Raw genomic sequence first — 25,432 nt, forward strand, 5'->3', positions numbered from 1 at the left:
AACATCTTCTCTCCATGAATAATAAGTAGAATTAATTTTGTTTTAGAAGGAGTATATATATTATCCATTGATTTTTTTTTTTTAGTATAATGCATCTTACTTTCTAGATATCTTTTTCTGTTTCTCTTATATTGCTAGAGTCATTGTTGAGGCCTCAATAATGAAAGATTAGCAATATAAAGACATTTGTATAATACGTTTTCTGTAGCCTGAGAGTCTTCATTAGGAAATGAATGTCCAAAGAAATGGCTAAACCAGTGTCTTGGTATGCTGAGTGTGAAAAGCCATGGAAGAGCTGTAGAGAAGCATGACAGAGTCACAGAGGGTGACTCAAAGTGGGAACTCAAGAGTGAACTCGTCTTGGTCTGCTGAGGTCTTCTCTGAGGTCCCTTTGTTTAGAGTGGAAACTGTTCAGGGTACATCTTACACAGTCTTAGGTTCAGTTCCAGCACTGCATCAGGGCCAAGAAAAAGGCTTTGTCCTTCAGGTCTAAGAGGGGCACCTCTCACAGGAAGCTTCTATTGCCCGCTTTATGAAAAGGTCACAAAAATGCTCTTAAGTTCTGCGACCTACTTTGAGGAGAAGGAAACGTGAGCCTGCCCTTCCTCTTTCTTCAGCTTCCTTAAATGCCGAGGTAGCGCACTTAGAATGTATCAAGTACTGTATGGCCTTCTTCCAGTGGTACACTCACTCACTCCCTCATTCAACACGGGTTTACCGAGAACAGTTATAATGTTACACACATGGAGTATGAAAGAGGAAGCAGGATTTTATTACTTATGACTTGGTGGCAACTAATGGCAGAAGTTCCATAGTCACAGCAGTAGTACACTGTGTCTCAGGGATCCTTGATCAGGAACACAGATCCTAGTAAGATTATTTCTCTGTTAAGTGAGGAACCTTATTTCAGATTTTCTTCATCGTGAACAGTTAAAACCTGGCTTTAAGAATCAGTTTTCATGCTCAGTTCCAAAGAATACAAGTCATTTCCCTCATTCCAAAGTTTTCAGTTCCACCAGAAGCTGCCCGTGCTACTGCTGGACCGCAGTTAGACAGCTGCACCGAGTCGGAGGACAAGTCTGTGTCTCATTTGTCTTTGCTCAAATGGCTGTTCTGCTCCAGGTGTTTGTCCATAAAGTGATGGTTGACAGAAAGAGAGAAAACTCCCCCTGTAGGTGGGATTGGCTCTGAGCAAATAAAACAGTGATCTCACTGGCATAAAAAACATAAAAGGCTCCTTCCTTTAAAGCGGTAGTTCTCAGCCTTCTTAATGCTGTGACTCCTAAGGCTGCAATTTAGTAAAGCATTTTGTCATGTTTTAGTGACCTCCCCACCATAATATTATTTTGTTGCTACTTCATAACTTTATTTTTATATTGTTATGAATTGTAATGTAAATATCTGTGTTTTCCAGTGGTCTTAAATGACCTCGTGAAAGGGTCGTCTGACCTCCAAAGGGGTGGAGAACCACTACTCTAAAGTTTAAAGTCTGTTGAGGGAGATATTATTAACCAAGTGTAATTAAGTGTGCAAAGTGCTAAAATAGGAAAAATATATAAATAGAAAGAATATATAACACAGTATCTGATATAATTTAGTAATTGGGAAAGAAGAAATTACTTGAGTTATTAGAGCCTTTTAATTGAAACAGGGTAATTTTTAAAAATTTCATAATAGTTGTTAGTAGTCTAATTCTGTAATAGCATGCATATAGAACATGTCTTAGAAGAATATTGTCATATGTATAATTAATTGAGGAATGATATAGCAAACTGATTTTAAAACCTCTACTTTAAAATTATTATTTAACATTTTTTCATTATAGAAACCACGAAAAGACCAACTCATGTGAATATGACTAGAGGTTTGAAAATCCCACTAAGGAAGCATGATTTAGAACTTCCCATGTCACCTCATTATGTGCCTTCTAAACTGTGCATCGATGATATGGAGGACAGGTAAATGTTAGCTGGGACAGTCGCTAGCTCACAGAACATTATCAGCTTTCTCATTTGCTGGGAAGTTGAGAGCAACATTACCTTCCAGCTCTAGTTCTTGTTGATACCAATCAACTCTTAGGATGCACACCATTGCTGTTAGGGCTTTGTGCATATGCTCTGACTTTCTGTATTAGAAAATGCCTACCCTAGTTTATTTTTTTTCAAAATTTAGTAGTATTATCACCCTAGAATGATTTTCCAGAGTTTTCTGTGTTGAGTGCTTGTGTAGCCACTGTGGACTTTAAACATACACAAGATAAATGTTATTGCTGTTTGTATTTTTAACTTTAAATTTTTGTTTTCTTTAGTGTACCCTATCAAAGAATCTATAGCAAGGAAGAAACTGGCCCAGTTCAAGTGAGTTTTAAAGATAACTATAAATTGTTCCATTCTTAGATGATCTAACTTTTAAAATACTAGGTAAAATTAAATATCCTTTAATTTTTATAGTTTCTAAACGAGTCATTTCATAATTTTCAAATGTAGGAAATTTACTCTAATTACTCTGATTATGTATGGTGATGTAATGTGGCCATACATATTTAACACTTGAGTCTTCTTGTTATAGAAGAGTTACAAAGCACAATTCGCATAGAGATTATTTTATTATCTATCTATCTATCATCTGTCTGTCTCTCTGTGTGTGTTTTTGTGTGTACATGGAGTGGGTTAGGTAGATGCATATGTGTTTGTGCACAGAGAGGCCAGAAGTCCCTCACTCTCCCACTTGATTTTTGAGACAGGGTCTTTCTTCATTTCTAGAGCAGGTTGGTTCGGTCACACTGACTGACCCACAAGTCTAACCAGTAAGTTCCAGAAATCAACCTGTTTCTTCTGTCTCCTCATCATTGGGATTGCCAGTGTGCACTGACACACCTGGTTCCTTCACGTAGGTGTGGGAAAATCTGACTTGGTTCTCATGCTTGCATAACAAGAAGTTTATTGCCAGACTATCTTCACAGCTCCCGCTGAGGGAGTCTTATTAGGTTCACATGATCACCGATCAGTTCATCTTTTCAAATGTAATGAAAAGATTATTTATGTCAAATGTTAGGAACTCATATTTAACACAAGATAATTTTCAAAGTATAACAGTTATTTTTGCAATAAACCATAATGAATCAGAAAATGCATCGGTTGAGTAAAGCTTGAAATTTTAATTAATGTCCAATGCCATAATAATTATTCTTATGTGTGCTTGAGTTATCAGGCTTAAATTAGTTGGATCAGAAAGGCAGTGGAAGTTGATGAAATAATAAAATACCATGGACAGCCTGTCATTTGTTTTTTAAGATTTTATGTCATTAGAAGGTGACATTCAGAAAAGGAACTTGAGGGAGGAAGGCTGTAGGGAAAAGCAAAGGGAAGGAGTTCTTAAGCAGAATCTCAGTGGCTAAGCTCAGGACCTCAGTGGCTAAGCTCAGGACCTCAGTGGCTAAGCTCAGGACCTCAGTGGCTAAGTTCAGGACCCCAGTGGCTAAGCTCAGGACCTCAGTGGCTAAGCTCAGGACCCCAGTGGCTAAGCTCAGGACCTCAGTGGCTAAGCTCAGGACCCCANGACCCCAGTGGCTAAGCTCAGGACCTCAGTGGCTAAGCTCAGGACCCCAGTGGCTAAGCTCAGGACCTCAGTGGCTAAGCTCAGGACCCCAGTGGTTCCAGGAATTGCTGATGGTTTACCATTTCTCAGGACTTCCTCTTTAGTAACCACGCTCTTTCCTTCTCATTTTTGTTGTATTATGTTGACTTCTTCTGTACTTTTAGTGACTTTAATTTTTTTCTATAGTCATCACAAGACATGAAGTCATACAGAATATTCAACGAGACAGGAAACTGCAGTTATATTCCACCATCTTTTCCAGAAGAACTACGCTCTAACAGACATATTCGGAGCCAACATTCCACCCCAAGAATAACTCCAAGTCCTCAGCAGTTTGCATATGAAAATCCTCACAATGGGCAGGTATACTGGAACCATCACTTCTCTCACCTTATGTTTTCATGATGGTCCTTCTTCTCCTAAATCTGACAAAGAGAGGTTTCAGGATGCTAGCCAAATATAGTGATGAATGAAGGATAATATTTCATCTCATGCCAAAAATTCTCTGTACTTCAGATGACTATGAATCTAATAATTGAAGTATTATTTTAAAAATTTAGAAGTAATTCTCTTAAAAACTAATGGAAGTAAACTTGGAACTAGTTTAGTGTATTTATAGAATTTGATGTTAATTATCATTGAAATGAGGAGCTGGGCTGCCATGGTGACTCAGCAGACATGATATGGGAAGCCACATGCCAACAGCATCCTGCTGTCTCCTCGATGTGTTGCAGGCTCTCAGACATAAGTACAAACCTTCATTCTTTTTACGATTTTAAAGAAGATAGCTGTTTATATATTTATATGATAGATAGATAGATAGATAGATAGATAGATAGATAGAATTACTCATTAAATGCTTAACCACTGTGTCCTGGGGTTAATATAGAGATATAAAATTTAAAATCTGAACTATATCTGTCATAGCACATAAAAGAGAATGATTTTCTAGCAAACATGTTGATAGTCTTAAGGTCATTAAGTGTTATTTTACTGGTGGGTGATATAAGGGTAATATGCATGAGTCTTATTAGCAAAATGATTTACTTTTAGGACCTACTTTTTGGCATATAAGGTTGATGCCATATTTATCAATATGTATTATTTATAAATCAATTTATAATGAACATATAATTTATAAGCCCACAAATCTCTGTTATATATTCTAGAATTAGATACGTAATTATTTAATTCAGTTTTACTATATATTAAAATATTTTACTGTTTCTCACAGAAGAGAAAATTAAGGATTTTATTTCAGTGGTAAATGAGAACTTGCTACTTCTAGGGCCTCGTGCTTTGTGATGCTGTTGTGACGAGACTTTAGGTGCTGTCTACTTTTTTTTGAGTTTTCTTTTCTATTACTGAAAATTAATAAAGACATTTTGATTACAGTCTTCCCACCTCCCTACACATTCTATTCTTCTCATTCTATCTCTCTCTTTCTGAAAGCAAACAGGCAACAAACAAACACCTAGAAATTTTAAAAAATGAAAATGCACGAGAAATAGTGATACACATAAACAAAATCCATAAAACCACAAAATCAGAAACAATGAAAAGCAAAACAATATTATAAGTGTAATAATTAAAAGCCCCAGTAAGATAAAATAAATGCCTAAACAAAATCACCATTGAGTTTGTTTTGTGTTGGTCGCCTACTGCTGGGCAGGGGCCTAGCCTTAAACCTCATCTGTTTTCATCAGTTTTCCCATACAAGCCCATATTTACTGAATGATACTGATATCAAGAAATTAAAGCAGAAGACCCCATTTGCTTATCAAATGGAAGCGAGAGATGCACACAATTCTGTGGGACATGGCTAATTTCCTGCTGGAAATATAACTTTTAGTTATTCAAGATACCAGTGCGCTGAGTGGTTTCATTTTGTTATATAGAAGTTTTTAACTTCAAAAAGTGGTAATGTTAGTATAGTAAAATTTTGTTATTTTAGCAATTACTTAAATATTGACATTGATCATATCATTAGAAGAGTATTTATTTGGTTATCAATAAGAATTAAAGTTACTTTCTTTTAGGCAGAGCAAAACGTTTTATACTATAGACATTGCTCACCTGGGTGCCGTTCTTAGTAAACAATTTAAATCATAAATATGTTCATATTGTCTTGTTGTTTTCCCCTTTTTTTTCAGTTCAGTAATGGAAAATTTCCTGAGTCCTTATTTTCCAAATTAAATAAACACCAGAATGTTTTCAGTTCATCTCAGACAACGGCGGAGTTTGAAGCGTCATACAAGCGAACAAATAGGTATATAGAACTAGAAGAAAAGAAGCAGAGTGCTGTCCTCGAAGCCACTAGCTTGACTTTAAAGGGGCACAGATATTTTAGCTGAGGATGCAAGTAATATTCTAGAAAAAGGTCATTATAATGTAACACATCCTTTAGTTAGTTTAAACTTGTCCCTTAAACATACTATGCATACTAGGACTTCTGGGTGCTAGCTCAATACCTGAGTATTGAACTGTACTGTATGGGCTGTCAGGCTCAGGGCAGCCCACACCCTCCCCAGCAGCAGTCCTCAGTATGCTATGTTATCTCACAGCATCTGCACATGAGAAAGAGGATCTGTCCCCATCCTTCTGTGTCTTTCATTTAATATAGCATTCTCTAGTCTTAACCATTTTGATATAACCAACTGGATTTCATTCTTTGTGTGTGTATGTGCGTGCGTGCGTGCGTGCGTGCGTGCGTGTGTGTGTGTGTGTGTGTGTGTTTGTGTGTGTGTGTGTGTGTGTGTATGTCTGCGCGCGCATGCGCGCATGTGCGGGCGCACCAAATACTACTCTGAAAACATTCTGCATTTTTAAACTATTCACCTGTTGATGGCCATACAGACTAATTTGGCGTCTTAGCTTTTGTGAGTAGTGCTATATATAATATGTTTGGCTCTGCAGTTACATTTTCCGAGGGGAGAGTGAGCTGGACCATCTGCTATGTTTTCAGGTTTTGGGGACCTCCACTGCTGTTCTTTATAATGGCCATCCTATTTTTAGTTTGTACTTCCACATAACATGTGGAAGAATTCCTGTTCATTTCTTGGTCAGCATTGGTTATTTACTTATTTATTTGTTGTTGTTTGTATTTTCTTTTTAAAAAGGAGCCATTATAATTGGCATGGGATGGTATCTCATTATGGCTTCACTTTGCATTTCCCAAGGGCTAATCATGTGGAGTATATATATTTTGGTCATATTTCTGTGTTTGAGAAACATCCATCTAAATCACTTGATCATTAATACAGTTTTTTTTATTATTTTATTTGGTGTGTCTGGGTGTCGTGCCTGCATGTATGTCTGTGCACTACACGTGTGCCTGGTACCTAAGGAGGCAAGAAGAGGATATCCGATTCCTTGGGACTAGAGCTATAGATAGTTGTGAGCACCGTGTAAGTGGAAAATAATCAAAGGCCTCTGGGAGAACAGCCAGTGTCTTAACTGCTGAGCCATCTTTCCAGCCCAGTTTTTCTCATTTTAAAATTTGATTATTTGAGCTTGGAGGAGGGGTTTTTGATAGATTAATAGTGGGAAAATATGGTTGTCTCCCCACTCTCTGGATTGTTTAGTCACTACATGTGGCAGTATTCAGAAAAACCATAGCCAAAATCTGGAGCATTCCACTTCCCTGATCTTTGCTTCATCATGAGCTGAGTTTTGTAGAAAGCTTTTGTATTCTACCCGTGGGTATACACGCACCCAGAGATGTGTGCTGAGGAGATAGATGCCTGACGTTAGAGATGCCTTTCTTCCCGTGGAAGACGCTCTGTTCATTATAGTGCCCTTCGACTGTAGGATTATACTTCTGTGATTTGTAATTTTCTTTCATTTTCCTTACTGTATCATAGATCTCTTGGTGGTGACTCTTTTTTTTACTGAATCTTCTGTTATAATGCTGAAAATCAGCTGTAAAATATGATTTTCTTATGTAGTGTGCTTTATAAGTTATGACATATTCTATGGTTATTTTCCCATAATGATATAATTATAATGATGGAAATTTTTTTTTGTCTTTAGTGGTGTGTATTATTACATTGGACTGTGTCTTTTAGTATAAGATACTAATTAGATGTTTATTTAGAAATCACAGGAAATCTATGAACATTTATGAACAGAACCACGAATTTTCTGTTTAACTATAAACAATTCTTTCTCTCTCTATCCCATGACCTAGTTCCTAAAACATAGTCTTTCGATTTAAATATTAAGTAAGTTGAATGCCAAATTAGAAATCAAAATTTTAAAGCTGAAGAAATGGCTCAGCACTTAAGAGTTCATACTGCTTTCACAGGAGATCCTGGTTTGGTTCCTAGCACCCACATCAGGCAACTAAAACCCACCTGTACCTCCAGTCAAGAGACTTGACACTGTTGGGTTCTGCGGACAGCTGCACTCAGCACACATCACCCATATACATACAGAAATATGCAGAATTAAGAGGAAAAAAAAGATTAACATGTTCATGTGTTTTTTTTCAAAAGATTCTTTATACTTCCAGTCGCTGAAATAATCCAATCTCAAGTGAGTATAGTCACTAGCAATGAAATAAAAGGGATTTCTGTTGTTAACATTTTTCCATCAACCTTGATTCTTACGTAGAAGTTAGACTTAACCCAAAGTTTCCAGTTTTTGCTCAGAGAATGAACTTACAGGCTACCCAGTTCACCTAATTAGTTTTCATCTGGTCACCGTATCTTTCAAATAAATATTTATAACTTTGTTTACCTTTATTGAGAACTTTGTAACTATTTCAGTTATTAAATTAGAAAATATCCTTGACATTTTCTACTTCTTAAACTGATTTATAACTCCGTAAGACTATTTTTACATACAGCTTTCCCCTCACATTCTTCAAAATCTCTTTGTTTGTTTGATTAAACAGCAGTGTCATACAGTGGTACCCTAGGTCATTTGTAGACTGTATGTAAAAACCGACTATTGGGTATTATGCTTTGTTTGTTAATATAATGATAGCTAAAACTATGCACTAAATTTCACATTGAAATACAGAACCATGTATAAATTATTTTCATACCTACTATTAGAAGGCTATATTAGATATATATTTCCATCCAGAGCAGTAATAGTTACTTAAATATTAAGTTTAAAATGTAATTTAGGAAAATGCTTGTCATTGTTCAATATGTTCTCCAAAGTTTTAAATTTAAGTTAGTGTTTAAATTTAAGTCCTTCTAAAAGAAAATGATCAAACCTTTCCTGCTAAATTTATCTTTATTTATTCCAAAGTTCAGAAACTGGTGATTTCCTTACTAAAAGATCTGTGATTATGGATGAAGATTGCAGAAGCCTGTATGAAAGAAGACAGCCAGACTTTGCTATGGAAAAAACATCAGTGCAACAGATTTATGCAAATAATGAAGAATTCTCTAATTTTTTTGAAGATGTGATCCACCCAACTCAGAGACATCTTCCAGACAATCATAACTCTTTTGTTAGTCACAGCATGATCGACTTATTAAGCAAAGACCAGCCTGGGAGAAGGACAACCTTTACTAAGTGTGGTTATGACAGCCTGAGTGACACCCATGTCGTGTCTTCTGATGAAAGCCATTCCACTAGTGGGCTCATTCACGGGGAGTTTACAGCTCCACAGGCAACTTCTCCCAATCTTCCTTTTAATACAAGTTACACAGAAACCTGTCAGTCAAACAGGCCCTGCCAGGACTACAATAGCAATGAAAGAAATGAATTTAGAAGGTCTTTTGAGAAAGGTCGTTACTCCATCAACTGTGGGAGAAAAGGTTGGTGTTGTTCATTCAGCTTTTCTCTATAGAAATATACATTACCATGTTTCAGCTATTTAAACACATACACATATAGTTGGCTCTCCATAGCCAAATGTTCTGTATCTTCAGATTCAGCTAACTATAAAGACTAAAACTAAAAAAAGGTGTCTTTACTGAACACGTACAGACGTTTTTCTTACTATAGACTGTAGCTATTTAGTAAGATCTTTTGGAGTTGACCAGATGGCTTTTCTGTTGGCCTCAGTTTAATCCTGGAACCCATGGTGGAAGGAGAGAACCAACTCCTGGATGTTTTCCCCTGACCTCCATCCACATGCAACGCATGCAAACATACATACACACCGATCAGTACTTTTTAAAGGAGCACTCATACTGTACCATATATTCTAAGTTGTTTGGAGGTAATAGAAAGGATATGAGATTATATGCATTATAGGAACAGATTGAGCCATTTTCTGCAAGGCACTGGTGTGTACGGGTGGATTTTGGTGTCTGTAGAGCAATGGGTAGAGGGGAAGGTTTTTGGAACCTATTCCTATCAAATACCAAGGGATGAATGGACAGTACATTAATATATAATGTGCTTAGAGGTACCCAAAGTCACAATTATTGTGTTTTATTGCACTACATCATGAACTACCAATTCCCCTCCATGTATCCTTTTAATATGCTTTGAGTTAAAAATGAAAATAAATGATACTAAATTTAATTCAGTACATGCTTATATTTTTGAAGGAAAAATTGAAAGTGATAACCGGTTGAAAGCACTGCAGAGAAATGCCTGGGAGTACCCAGTGTACACTATGTAAGTTTATGCTTAAATATAAGATATGTAAATTAAGATCTACTATAATGCATGCATTCAAATGAACAAATAGAACACGAGATGGTAATATTTTTCTAGTAGGGTGAGCAAAGTGGTCTTAAAGAAGCCTTACCATTTTCTTTTACAATGAGTACTAGCAACTCCTTAAACATACAGCAGTCACATTTTCCAGACCCCAAATACCTTCTTATTTGACCATTTAATGTTGAATATCCACCACATATAGTCTAAATATCAATTTATCCATGAACAGAAATAGAAGTATTGTATGTGTCGAATGCTTATTGACACAAACAGTAGATTGTCTTGTTTGCAGTCCCCACAGGAACATTGCTAGAATCAGGGACAACGAGAATCCTGTGAGGTGGCATAGGCAAGAATATCCCCATCTGTGTGTCCCACATTCTCCTCATGCTGGCACTCAGCCCCAGACTCCCTGTGTGACAAAGCAGTGTGGTGAGGGCTCATCACTCTTATGGGTTTGTTACATGAAAACAATTATATGTCACCAGGTTTGGCTTCTTATCGCTGCTGGTGTAAAAGGGGTTTTGTGTCTTAGATTTTTAATCAGATCCATTATTTTTTAAGCCATGGTTTATTCCTTTCAGTTCTGAGGTTGCCTTGCTGGCTTTTCTATAAATTATCTACAGTTGTAGATAATGAAAGGAAGTGTTACTGTGGCTGTTAGTTACTGAACAGTTCTAATTTTCTTAATCATAATTTAGTCAGATATTTATGATTTGAAATTTATTAAGTGAAATTTTTATTGTGGTAGTAATGTCTTATGGAAATCTTTAAAGTATCTATTGATGAAAAGAATTCGCACATATCATTTTATGGAGTTGGCATTTATTCAGAAGTTTATGCATGGTACTGTGTTTCAAGAGCACAAAAAAGAAAGAAAAGAAAAAGGACAAGAAAGAACCTGATTCTCAGTCTTGAGTGTGGCGCTAAGTTATCTGGTGTGATGATGTCATGGTATAGATGTTTTGGGGCTGCAGATTTGACTCAGTGTTACTTAACACACAAGCACTAGGACCTGTGTTTGCTCCCAGCATTGTATAAAAGAGCTGGGTGCATTGATGCACACTGGTAATCCCAACACTGGGACACAGGAGAACAGGAGGTTTAGCCCACACATTAAAATAAATGGTCAGTTTGGCATAATACTTTTCAATCCATATATTTACGAAGCTTCTCATAATTATGATTTGAGACCCAGTTTTGAAACAATAATTTAGAATAATAACTGTCAGATGAAATATGCTTTAATTCTTGTTTTAATAATCCCTAGGGCTGATATTCCTTTGGAAGAATTACACTGTAAACAGTCATGTGATTTTGACCAGAATGAGGTAAAGCTCACTGTCATGTTGTCTTTTCAATTAATTGTTTGTGATACCATATTTTAGCATTTAGTTTACCTTGGTTTATGATTAGTTTTTATTCTTAAGTTTACTTTTATGTACACTCCTATCCTCTTAAACTGAAAAAGTTATGGCTTAGAAAAATAAGATGTCATTTATGTGAGACAGATTAATCTAGACACATTTAAAAATCGTTTCTAGTGCACTGTAAGATTTTGTTGAAGAAAAACTGCTTGTGTTTTCAGCAGTCTCTTGGTGAGTACAACCGAGTCATGGGAAATTCCTGTCACAGTTCATCCTTAGGAAGTGTGCTTGCTGGCTCTATGTCATTGACACAGAATAGAGTCATCCAAAAGGAGGGAGACTCAGTTGAGAAAATAGCCACATAAGATCCAGCTGTGGGACATTTTCTTAATCAATGATTAATGGGGGAGGTCACCGCGCACTGTGGGTGGGGGCTCCGCTGTCCTGGTGGTCCTGGGGTCTATATGAAAGCAGGCTGAAATGCCCTTTCCTCCTCAAGTTACATTAGCCATGGTGTATCATCCCAGAAATAGAAACCCTAAACAATGCGTGTGTATTGAGTGTTAAGAACGCTAAGTAAGCACCGGACAGAAAAATGGTACCAGGGAGTTTCTTCTTGAAACTCTGGCTAAAGCTCTTGAAGCTTGCATTCTGTCTACACTTTGTTCTGCAAGGTACACATGTAAAATGTTATATAATCTGCCTTTAAAACTCTTCCGTGGCTATGCAGACAATAAAAGTAACGCATGTAGATAAATGGCCACCACTCAGCTTATCCAAAGGGCATGGGTAGCCCATGGAAATGGGGTTTTAATTTTCCAGGGTAGTTAACAGGGAGACATTCTACAAGAGGCAGTTTCTGAGCACAGCTGTCAGTTATGAGCTTGCTGGATGCTTTGGCTATCTAGGGGAAGGAGTTACAGAAAGTGAGGTGTAAGTGAGGGGTTTTGTTTGTTTTACAAAGTTCTAGAACCTTGTTCAATTTTAATTATTGTCATAGACACAACTTATAAATTACAAGGAGGTGCTGAATGACAAAAAGTTAATTCTGGCCAAAATAAAGAGCCAGCTCACAAATGAATTTGTATGATATTTAGCACTTTAATTTCCTGTCACTAAACAGAGGCCCACTAAAAGTCCTAGCAGGGAAGAATGGTGACATTAGAATATTACAGTTGACCTTGTCGACAGAGACAGATTTGATCAGCAGACACACTCCTAGCTGAGCATCCTAGTCAGCTTTAATGGTCAACTTGAGGATGCCAGCACACTGAGAGAAAAGCCTCCATTGCAGGACTACCTCGACCAAATAGTCCTGTGAAGAAGTCTCTGAGGCACTGGTTATTATTATTATTATTATTGTCTTGACTATTAATTGATGGAGGAGGGCCACACATACCCCAGAGTATGTGTAAAATCAGAGGACAACTGTATGGATTGCCTTTGTCTTTCCACTCATATGTACACTTTTATGTGTTCCTATCAATTGAACATGGGTCATATGATTTGTGAAATTGTTTTTGTCTGCTGGGATATTGTGTTTTTAAAGCTGGGCAGTGGTGTTCAGGATGGAAAGATGATTTAGACTGAGAATTTGGGTGGATTTTACGGATTGTGGTTAGTAAAGGGACAAGGAGGAAACAGAAAAGTGTATACTTGATGGTCTAGAAAAGCGAATGAGAAAATGAGAAGTGTCATGGCGCCATTCACCAAGCATGAAAACAGGAGGTGGCAGATGAGACCCATGACCACCCAGTCTGCATTCACTCTCCGTGCGCAGAGGGTTGCTGCTGGGAAGTGGCTTCCTAGCCATGCTCACCCTGTGGCCAGAAGGCTGACAAGTTAGCGAAGGCTGCTGTGTACATTGCTCTAGTCGAAGGCTTGTGAGGGGTGGAAGCTGCTTTTCTGTATTCTCTCTTTACTGATGACGGGATGGCAGTGATGTCCCTAAGCAATCCTGGAGCTACAAGATGGAAAGGGCTGGGTCTCCGAGGTACTGTGTGGGAGAAATGCTTATTTACCAGGAGATTTTAGGAAGAGAGAGAAGCAACCGTGCTATTATATAATTTATGATCTCCAAGCTCTTTTGTTCTGTTTGCTAGTACCTCCTTGTTCTCTGACTCAGGGAGGAGCAGATTTCTGAATGATAAGGCTGGCACATGGAGCTTGGGATCCATGGTCTATGTAGTTTAGGCATTTGCATTCACAGGCTGTAGGCCAGCTGAAGCCGTGAGTCGTTAATACATTGGTCTTTGTTGAATACATTATACAGTTCTCGGAGAAAATGTTTAGAATAAAAGTTAGTTGACAGCTTCCAGAGAAGCCCTAGGGTTTCAGCAAGGCAGAAGAGGAGACTGGGTGACTAGCAGGAAGCTGTGAGGAGTGCTAATGGGACATGGTCAGAGGAGACACAAGGGGGCGCTCTCCACTACTGGCATGTGGTCGTTAGTGCTGGGTGCTCTGCTGATTTTAAGGAACCCACATTTCCCCAGTATAAATAATATAGATGAACCCTCTAAACTGAGCTGTAAACAGAAGAGATGTCTTAAAATACTTGAGCTCCGATAATGTCGATTACATACATACATTATACAAGTCTATTCACATGTATTTTGCATAGTTTTAGGTAAATCGAAAAGACTATGGTTTCTGGAGGCTTTCGACAAAAACAACCCCCATGTTATTTGTCCCTGTCCCTTTGTCTCCTCCTGTACTGAGCTCCCTTCTTCCTTCTCGTTTTTCTGTTTCTTCTGCCACTGGGTTACCTGATTAAGGTAGAAGATAAATAAAGCCACACTCCTATATAAAATAGAAGGAATGGGAGGTGCTTTGAAATTACCATACACATTGTGAAGGACTGTCAAAGTAAAAAAGAAAACCCCCTATACATTTCTAGATCATAGATACAAATATTAAAAAATAAAAGCTGTTGGTTATGTGTGTGCATAATATCGACGACTATAGATCATACGCAGCCCCGTCCTTGCCTTTGCGAGGCCAGAGCCCGTGAAAAGAGAAGAAGGAATCAGCACTTGTAATCTTAGTAAGCATGAAGTGCTGCTCAAACTGAGGGCAGCCCCTTTCTCCTGCAGAGCAAATGGAGCTCCCTCTCCTTTGGGGGCCCGCTGTGGGCTCCTACATTTGAGTATTTGCTCCCCAGATGATGGACCTCTTTGGGCAGGATTAGGAAGTATGGCTTCCTTGGAGGGAGTGTAACTGGAAGTGGGCCGTGAGGTTTCAGAAGGGCTCACATCCTTCCCAGTCTCTCATTCTTCCCCCATCTTTTGAATCCAGATGTAAGCTTTAGCTGTTGATGTCGCCATGTCTGTGCTCAGCTGTCCTGAACTCTAACCCTCGGAAGCCAGACACCTCCACATTAAACACGTTCTTCTCTAAGTTCCCATGGTCCTATGGTTTATAGGAAAGTAATTCAGACAGAAATTGGGCCCAGGGAGTGGGCTTAGAAATGTAAACTGGCTTTGTGTCCAAGAGGAAAGGGAGACAGCTAGACAACGTCCCCTTAACTGTGTCCCACCAAAAGACACAGGAAGTGCTCCTTTCCGTCCCTGCAAACTGTCATGTAGCCTTTCAGCAATAGAAACATCTGTAGCCATATTCTCTCATCAGGCTTTATAAAAATCCAGAGCAGAACAACAAAACAAACCCAGTTGTTTAACCTCACTAACTTCCTAGAAATTAAGAAACACCCTGGTTTTAAAAAACAATAAAGGAAACAAAAATCATTAATTACATAGAAAGTAGTAAATTTACAACCAATTGTGTGTTCTGTAGGTGATTTACAATTCCAAGCTCTGACTATATCTTTAAAAGGAGAAGTAATAACTGATAGCCAACCTAAAAGACAAAACAAACACCAAAACAAGTCCAGAAAAAGTATAGCAGACTAAATTCTCAAGTACTTTATTATCTTGCATTTATTTAAAACTGCACACACCACGATGGAGTGCAGCCTTTCCTTTTCTTAGTACTGAATTTCTTAGTAAATATTTACTCTGTTCTTGATGTTTCTGAGCCAAGTTTTAAATTTAGTTGGAAAGGTTTTTTCTCTGTGAAATTATCTTTATTGAATGTAAGTAATACAAAGCAGAAGTGGTATAAACAGGCTGACAGTGTAGATATAAATGAACACTATTATCAGTACTTTGCATTTGTAAATTTTTGATTCTTTTATGTAGATACCAATGGAAAGAAGAGGAATGTGTCCTTTACAAGGGAGGCCTATGTCTACTGAGAAAATCTGTGAGTGTAACTATGTGTTAAGTTTATTATTTTAGAAAAGAAAAAGATAGAAATTAAATTTTAAATGTTTTGAAGGGTTTACCCATATGTATTTCAAAAATATTCTAAAGTAGAATTCATTAAATTTGCCTTTTCTTTTATACAGTAGTCAACAATGAACACATATAATGTAAATTTACAATTTCACAGTCTTTTACTCAGCTGTAGTTTGAGAATGTGGCCTGTTGCATTTCCTACTATGGTCCCTAGAGGTCACTATTACCCATTTTTTAGCCTGTTTTCAGTTTTCAGCAGGTAACTATTTTGAGGTTCATCCACTCTGTTATTCATGGCTTTCATGGATTAGTTTCCCAGCCATCCAGCACTGTGTGCACGTCCATGCTCTGTTAGACTTCTGCGTCTTCTGGTGCTGGGCTCTTGTGTTGTCACTATTGTGTCCTTGGCTATTCTGACCATTCTTGTTTTGTTTTGTGTTGTTTTTTCGAGACAGGGTTTCTCTGTGTAGCCTTGGCTGTCCTGGAACTCACTTTGTAGACCAGGCTGGCCTCGAACTCAGAAATCCTCCTGCCTCTGCCCCCCAAGTGCTGGGATTAAAGGTATGCACCACCACTGCCCAGTTATTCTGATCATTCTTGATATTTCTGGAACACACATAAAAGTTCTTCTTGGGTATATTTCCTGAATTATATTAGCTTGTGCTTATCTTGAAATGTTATTTCTCCATCAAGCTCAAATTCTAGGTGTAGCAATTCTGATTGACCATTATTTAGTTTCCAAGTTGACAAGAGATGTGATGTTAGTCTGATATTTCTGCCTTTGTGTGTAGTTGGTATTTTTCTCTTACAGCTTTTAATGTTGCTTTTCCTGTGTGGTTTGTCATACTAACTGTGCTACACCCTGGAGAGGGTCTTCTCTGCTCAGGTCCTTTTGGGGCTTTACACCCCCTACCTTTTGGGGTGTAAAAGGTAGGGGGTTTCTTTTTCTGGGTTTAGTACTTCTCTAATTTTTTGAACAAACTGTTGATGACTTTCGATTCTTTCCAGTTCATTTTTACCTTGGATTCTTGGGGTTGTCCCTGTAATCATGCCCCAGAGTTCCTGAACATCTTGTCACACTCATTATGCTTTCTCTTTGCATGCACTGTAGGGCATGTGTCTTGACCTGTCTCCATCCTTGGCATTGTCTCTGTGTGGTCCTAGCTGTTGATGAGTCCACAGAGCTGTTTGATGTGTTGGCTCTTTTCTTTCCTAATTTTCTGTTAGCTTCCTTCTTTTTTTCCTCCTCCTCCTCTTTTCTTCCTCTTTTTCTTCCTCCTCCTCTTCCTTTTCTTCCTTCTCTTCTTTTGTAGTTCTAGTTCCTGGCTGAATTTTTTCTCTGTAGTTCAAATTTTTCCTGAAGTTACTGAGTGGTGTCTACTTGTCTTTCCTAATCTGCCGAGTTTGTCTGTGAACTTCATTTATCTTGTGTGAGTTCTGATGAGTTGGCTTCACTTGGCTTTAGGGAGAAGTTGGCTGCAGTAACAGATGCAGCGATTTGATGACATTCCAGTGTCAGCTTGTACTAGAAATGTGTGCACTTCCCCTTGTCCCCGAAATTCAAAGACAGACGCCATAGAAGAGTATGTGTGGAAAATTTACTTTGCACTTTTTTAGAGGTGAGAGGTTTGTTTGCTTTTTTTCTTTGTTTGTTTTGTTTTGTTTGAGAGGAAATAGTGGTAAAAGGAAAACCAAGAGAGTAAAGTAAGAATGAGAAAGGCCAGTATAAGGGAAAATACGTTGCCAAGTGGAAAATACAGCCAGAGCAGCCTTTGCTGTGAGATAGGGAGAGATCAATTAAAGCACAACAAAGAACAATTAAAGCACAAAATGTCAATAGTAGAAGATGAAGTTTAAGAAGTGCCATGACCTGCTTTGCTTTAGGGATTGCCCTGACCGGGCCAATGAGAGTGAAGAACTGACAGCACACATACAGAAACGCTGCGGTGTGTGCACTGAGCGCACTGATGGAGCTCACAGCAGCGGTAACCTGGACAACCAGCATGGTTCTTAGATACATCTGAGTCGGGGAGGAAGGCTTTTGTGTGCAGCTGAACAAGGATGCAGGTGGATCCAGCCTCAGTGTGAGGTCTCTGTGGGGAGCAGTCTCAGGCTCTAAATACCTGGAGGGAGGCAGAAGCTGCAGTCACTATGTTCCTTATACATGGTCAGTACTGCACACAGACCAGGGGCAGGTTTGTCATTCACATTGGAGGCCCTGGAGTCCTTGACATGGCTGTGCTCATGCCAACCACACCCACTTGCTTGGGACTTTATCCATTCCTTACACATTCATTCAGGGATTTCTTTTTCTTTTGACGTCCCAGAAAAAAATTAAGTAGAAACTATTATGAACCCAGTCAATATTTCTTCCCAGTTGACATTATCTGGCTTCTCTTGTCTTTTCCTTCAGTCCCTATGGGTGGGAGAGAAGGCTGCTTGCCCTAGTAATTCAAATAAGTCAAGTGTGTCCTTTGAGGATTTCTGTGACAGACAGAGAGAGACTGTCAGAATTCCCCAGGCTGTATCTCCTGCCTGTGAGTTTGACCTTGCCTCTGGTATTTTAGGCACCTTTACAAAAATGTAACTCTCTGTGACTCCGGATCTGAGCAGGTGTGGAAGGCCTGCCAGCCTCTTTACCTGTGCCACAGCCATTGGAATAATGCACCAAGTTCCTTATCCTTCTTCCTACGGTTGTGTGTACTTTGGCTGGGTGGGAACTCTGTGCTGAGTAGCACCTCTGTCCACAGTGAGCATTCTTAGCTTTAGGCTGTGGTGCCACACTTGGACGACAGTCCCTGTTACCTGTCTGTCCGATCTCGCATGCTGTATGGTGCATCCCCCTTACCGTTCCATAATCTGAATCATCTGTAATGTCTGCAGTGCTGGTGAGAGCACGGGTATAGCCGAATCTTGTTTGGATGGAGTCCATGACCATCATGGTGGAGAGGGTAACAGTAGGCAGGCAAGTATGGTACTGGTGCAGGAGCTGAGAACTTACATCCGGATCTACAAGCACACAGAGAGTGAAAGTGAGAAGACTAACTGGGAATAAATTAGCTCCTGAATCCTTAAGACCTACCCAATGGTACACCTCTTCCTACAAAGTCACACTTCTTGTCTTAGGTGCTACTCTATCGCTGTGAAGAAACCATGACCAAGGCAACTCTTATAAAAGAAAGCATTTGACTTGGGGCTTGCTTACACTTTCAGAGGTTGAGCCAGTGGTCATCATGGCAGGAAGCGTGGTGGCAGGCAGGCATGGTGTTGGAGCAGTAGCTGAGAGCTCTCCATCTGATCCACAAGCAGCAGCAGACAGAGAGACTGGGCCTTCGAGTTCTCAAAGGAACACACTTTCTCCAACAAGATCACGTCCCTCATCCCTCCTAAACAGACTCTCAGCTAAGAACTAAACATTCACCTGTATGAGCCTAAGGAGGCCATTCTTACTCAAACCACCACACTTCCTTTCTGTAGCACAAGACTGTGAACACTTTGAGAGCTTGTCCATACAGTCTTAGAAACCACCTTAGCGACCTGTGTAGTCGCTCAAGCATTACTGAACTGAACTGTCATTTTTGTCCTCACACCGTTTCATATGGTGCTCTTGGTAAGGTCTCTGGAACCAACATGCTTCTTCTTTGTGGAATCTGGGATTATAGCACCTGTGGACTTGCTGAACCTTATAAAGAGAGAGTAGGCGTAGACTGTACTGTTACTAATCAAATCAAATCCTCACTTTTTTTTTTCAATTTTCTTTTTCATCAGAAATAACTGTGAAAGTATAACTTTTTGAAGTTTTTTTGTTTTTTGTTTTTGTTTTTGTTTTTGTTTTTGTTTTTCGAGACAGGGTTTCTCTGTGTAGCCCTGGCTGTCCTGGAACTCACTTTGTAAACCAGGCTGGCCTCGAACTCAGGAATCCACCTGCCTCTGCCTCTGCCTCTGCCTCCCAAGTGCTGGGATTAAAGGCATGTACCACCATGCTCGGCGGAAGTATAACTTTTTAAAATTAATTTTAAATTTATTTTGTTCACGTGTTTGCAGGTATTAGAATACAACTAGGTTATGTCGCTCACAGCTAACAGAGATGAGATTCTGTTACAGAGAGCGTCAGTCCTGACACAGGACACGAGTAGCTCGTGCTCATGGTTAATTGCAGTGAGTAAGGGTAACTGTTTCCTGCTTGGTTTTCATTTCTGCTTGTTTTTCTTGTTGAAAAAAAAAAAAAAACACATAAACCCAGGCACAAGGTAACGGAAGCTGCCGTTGTTCTGCAGTGTTTATGTGTGGCAGAAAGCCACGACATACATCCAGTCCCATTCCAAACTTTATTTGGAATTGAAAAGTAATTGACTAAGCAGATACCGACATGCTAGGTGGCATCACACAGTTCTGACTGCACTGAGATGTCTGTTCACTGGACAAGCAGATGTCCCATGCCCAGGCTTTATAAGCTTGGTGCCTCCTGGGTCACACTTTAAGATATTTGCTATTAAAAATGGTTCCCATATTGAAAAGTCAATCCTGTTTTCTCTACTCTTACTTTATACTTTATCCTGCTAGAATAAACAAGTGTTAAACATCAAACATTTAAGTAAGCTTGGCACATTTAACAACGCTGGCTGCTGAGCCAGTGATACTCAGGTGCCTGTCACTGTGTTGGCACGTGAGCGGTGCCGGCCTTCACGAATGAACCTGTCTTCCAGACCTGGAGTCTTCGCAGAGCAGCCAGTCTGCCAGCTACTCTCCTCGGCCGACCGAGAGCACATTCAGCTCCAGTTCCGACTTGGTAAGACACTCCTTTTTGACTTATTAATCAATGCTGTATTAATGTAACATCATTTTTGTCTCTTTAAGAAGAGTTGAGCCAACCATAGAAATAAAAATTAACAAATGTTGTTTTCAAAGTTAAAAAACTTAGGAAATTTTAAAATGTAATGGTAGAAAAATGTAAACAATAAAGTAAAATCAACTACTTGACCAAATATTAGTGATTTACATTTACAAAGTGAATAAATTTTTATAAAAGTTTCCTATCAAGATATATAAATATACACACACTTATATATATGTACTTATTGCATCATATAAATGTATACAGATAAACATAATATATCATTTATTTATTTTTAAGAATTCACAATAATTTGAAATATAGAATAACCAAATAAACATTAAAAACATAATTTTGAGGCTTATAAAATGTGGTAAACTACTCAGTGTTGTCAGGGACTGAAATCTTATAGTAGAACAGCATGTTCTCTTCTGAGTGGAAATTGTCACACTTCTCATGAACCACCGTTGAATGAAAATCTCCTCCCTTCACTCTGTCTTCTCATTGCTCCTGCCCCTGGCGTCAGGTGTGCCAAGGAGCCGGTGTGCTAAGGACACCAGCAACGTCTGCATTGCCAGACTGGGCCGGAGCCCGCCCTCTCGCTCTGATTGGCAGCGTTACCAAAGCACCTTAGAAGAGGGTAGTTGCTTGGCTTAAGTGTCCTGATCCTCGTTGATCTCTGAGGGAAGTGAGGGCAGGCACTCAGGCCGAGGCAGAGACAGGAACCATGGAGGAGTGCTGCTTACAGGTTTGCTCTGTGTGGCCTCCTCAGCCTGCTTTCTTATACAGTCCAGGACCTCTGTCCACAGTGTGCTGCTCCTCCCACTCTGCCAGCCACATCCGTCATTAATCAAGAAAAAACTATAGAGAATTGCCTACAAGCAATCCGATGGAGACATCTCTTAGTTAATGTTTTCTCTTCCCACATGACTGTAGTTTGTAGCGTTACCTAACTAAGCAGCATGCAGACTTTCCAGCCTCCAGTTCCTAAGGACTTGTACCTGACAATGCAATGACTAGGGTCTTGTATAGGACACCTCTGTTGTCCCATGTTCTAAAGCTGCAACGATGTTACACACTGCAGAAATAGCAGTTGTGAAGCATCATGATCTTTATTTAAGTGTTCTATCGGTCATTTCTTTCATAGTTAAGAGAATCTCTCCCCTCTCATATTTCAAACTGATTTTACTTTTAAGCTTTTTGGTATTTCCCATATCTATAGACTCTTTTTCAGTATGCCCAAGTGTTCATTTCAGAAGCTAGATTCACTTGACCTGATTGATTGCAAATTCTCCTACTTCTCAGTCCCTCCCACTAGAGCTTCTCCTACTCTGTTTCCACCAGTTTGTTCTTGAATGGTTGTGCTTGTTTTTCAAACAATCTTAATACTTTGTTTTTGCCCCAACTTCCTCTCTGAGGAGCAAAGATCACAACTTTTTGAGAACACCAATTCAATCATGTTCCTCTCATTTAGTAGGTTCCTATTTTACTAACCCATCTAAATGTTGTATAGCATCTCCCGACTTTGAAAGCTGACTTCGGATGGCATTTAACATTCTCCCTTCCTTGTCCTGATCTACACGCACTAGTGCACCAGTCTCTCCTCTGCTTTGGTTCTATGAGTCCCAATTCACAGTGTTGGCCCTAACTCCTAAGCAAATAGAATGCTATTCATACACTCCATTCCTGAAACTGTGGCGTGCACTGCACTGCCTGTTTTCTCTGCCATTTCACACTGAGGGCTGCGATCCATTCTCGTACATACTCTGCTTCTAGAGCCTGCCCGTGTTTCAGGTGTCAGCAGGTCATTTGTGCCGAGTTCTTCAGAGGCTCCACAGTCTAAGGGAGGCCTCATATGGTTGCCATGTGCTTCATGCTTAGTCTTCATAATGCTTTTGTCAGTTTTTCACGTGTGTGATTATTGATGAATTTCATTTTTATCTGTGATTATGTGTAAGAGTGCAGCATTGTTCTTCTTCCCCGCGAGCGCAGACGTTCACTCATGTTGAATGGATGAGATAGATGCACAGGACTGCGCTCTCCAGTTTGTAGCGGCCAGCCTGGTGCATTTCTTGGCTGCTTTTGCTGCCCAGTGTCAGTCAGATAAAGTCTAGATCTCATTTTAGGTTTTTGTCATTCAGACTTTGTCTCTCCACTTTTCAGCTTGAATACTCAAAATGTATTTTATTTTTCTTTACCATGGGAGGGACTGAAATCCATTCTTCATACATTCTTGGCATGCACTCTTCTACTCAACTACAATCACAGTAAACACACCATTTTAATTACAATATCCATACAGTAGTTCTATTAGCTTTCATAAATTACTTATAAAGTTGAGAAATGAAAGTCAACCAAGTTTGTCCCTTTATATAACAGTTGCAGTATCTATTGTAACCACCTACTTTTCAGTTAACTGACATCCTCATTTTCTCCTTAAGGTATTGTATCTTTTGTGGGATGGATGGAATGACAGTTATAGAACTGAAATATTTCACTTAAGGAGCCAGTGAGTGAACACGGTCACACTTGTCGCAGCTCCCTGGCAACATATGACTTCTCCACCCTTTCTAAGTAGTTGAAGAGTGTCATGGGGTAATAAAACCTGGGACTACAGTCTGAGAAGAGGACATGGTAGCTCTTCTCTTTTGCATTTTTATTGCAGTGACTCTTGTTATTATTGCTGTTTAAAACCCCTCAGTGTTCTGGGAGCTGTGGGAGAGCCTTTGACTAATCTTTGATGTTATGTATGCTTTGATTTGTAACCTATCAAGCTCTCTTCATTTTTGAAAAATTTCCTAGACCGAATTTAAAGACTGATTTGAAATGGCCAGTTTTTAAATTTACCATAGATCTCTTTAATTTCTTTTAGTTATCTGAAGATGAAGATCAGATACAGCAGCAAATTGAAGATTCAAACAAGAAAGCTACAGAAACAACTGATAATTGTTGTCTGGAAAAGATGGAAAATCATTTCGATGACATATCTATGAGAGACAGTGCCAAAGCTCATAAACAGAATCATAAATTTCACCAGTCCCCAGAGAAAAACAATGCTGATACATTTCCAGAGTCTCAGTGCTATTCAGAGAACACATCACAAAACAGAAGCACTGATAACTGTGTGCTTCAGGCTGAGAGATGTGACATAGGGGTACAGACAGAAGAAGCACCCCTTGTGGGGAACACAGCAGATGTTGCTGTACAGTGCACCATCATTACATGGTGCTCATGTATGAGTAGTCCCAGTGTTGATACAGAAAAGGAGTCCTCCCATCCTGAGGCTGGCAGCTGCACTGAAGATAGGATGGCAGATAGCACTGGAGGGCAGGAAACACCTACGAGTAACTCACTCTAACATCTCCAACTAGGAAGAAGTGTTTCCTTTACCCTTGGAAGGCAATAGGAAGTGTTCAGTCCTTCGTTAACATAATACATAATGAGAAAATGAGGCTGAACATAAAGGGGGGTTCTAAGAACTATTGTTTATAGACAGTTTTAATATTCATGTATTTAATAGTTCTCTAATAGTCTAGTCTATTCCTGCACAAAGCATCAGGAAGTAGGTTGGGGAGGAAAGGGTTTATTCAGCTTACACTTCCACATTGCTGTTCATCACCAAGGAAGTCAGGACTGGAACTCAAGCAGGTCAGGAAGCAGGAGCCAATGCCGAGGCCATGGAGGGATGTTACTTACTGGCTTGCTTCCCCTGGCTTGCTCAGCTTGCTTTCTTATAGAACTAAGACTACCATGGGCCCTACTCCCTTGATCACTAATTGAGAAAATGCCTTACAGCTGGATCTCATGGAGGCATTTTCTCAAGGGAGGCTCCTTTCTCTGTGATAACTCCACCTTGTGTCAAGTTGACACAGAAAACCATCCAGTACAAGTCTTATTCATAGAAAATTTGCACACATACATATGTGTATGTATACATATGCATACATACATATGTACACATACATATGCACAAATACATATATGTAACTTGCCATTCTTGGTATATATGTTGCCATTCTCATGTTTACTTGTCCTTATTTGAATTAAAATATTCACAATTACTTTATTTCTCTTGATAATTATTTTAAACCTTGATGTAGTTATATCATCTAACATATGTGATCTTTAGACCTTCACTCTCCTCTCTCCCAAATCCTTTCTGATCCAGAGCTCTGTATAGACCGCCTGCTGCAGCCTCCCTTTCTCTCTGACCCCCATCTCCAGATCACCTACAGCCTTTCTCACCAAACCATCCTGTTATCTCAGCCTCTACCTGGGAAACTGTGGGCAACACAGGCCAGAAGAGTAAGCAGGCCAGGGGAGCAAGTAGGTGATCTCCACATCTTTGTGTTCCCTCCTTTTCTCCAAATCTAATCCCCAGACTCATCTCTATCTCTGCAGCAAATCTATCAGCTGTGGGTGCTCCTTGCTCTTGTCCCCCATTCCCGGGAGACTAAGCAGAGCAGAGTGGCACAGCCTGATTTCCTTACTCCTATGGGCCTCTGCCCGCCCCTCCCCCCCAAGCACATCTCTAATTTTAAGCTCAGTTTCTATTACTAAGAAACACAGTCTAACTGGGACATGCTCAATGGCCACCACACCCATCAGGACCTCAGAAGCATTCCATACCAGACAATCCACAACCACCACACCATCCTAAGAACCAGAAAGGTCAACAGGAACTAAGGAACTAAATACCCACCCAA

General features: G+C 39.4%; 1 protein-coding gene across 1 annotated transcript in view; it reads left to right on the plus strand.

The window, feature by feature from the left end:
• Positions 1-24,295, plus strand: part of C17H12orf40 (chromosome 17 C12orf40 homolog) — a 40,158-nt gene extending 15,863 nt beyond the window's left edge. The window contains exons 5-14 of the mRNA XM_029547871.1: positions 1,826-1,958; positions 2,309-2,357; positions 3,784-3,960; positions 5,751-5,866; positions 8,860-9,374; positions 10,116-10,185; positions 11,501-11,561; positions 15,794-15,857; positions 20,599-20,681; positions 23,599-24,295. Coding sequence (XP_029403731.1) covers positions 1,826-1,958; positions 2,309-2,357; positions 3,784-3,960; positions 5,751-5,866; positions 8,860-9,374; positions 10,116-10,185; positions 11,501-11,561; positions 15,794-15,857; positions 20,599-20,681; positions 23,599-24,084 — 1,754 coding nt within the window. The 3' untranslated portion in view covers positions 24,085-24,295. The remainder of the gene's footprint in view (positions 1-1,825; positions 1,959-2,308; positions 2,358-3,783; positions 3,961-5,750; positions 5,867-8,859; positions 9,375-10,115; positions 10,186-11,500; positions 11,562-15,793; positions 15,858-20,598; positions 20,682-23,598) is intronic.
• The last annotated feature ends 1,137 nt before the right edge of the window (positions 24,296-25,432 follow it).

This window comes from Mus pahari, chromosome 17 (genome assembly GCF_900095145.1).
Source record: "Mus pahari chromosome 17, PAHARI_EIJ_v1.1, whole genome shotgun sequence".
In the NCBI taxonomy this organism is placed as follows: Eukaryota; Metazoa; Chordata; class Mammalia; order Rodentia; family Muridae; genus Mus; species Mus pahari.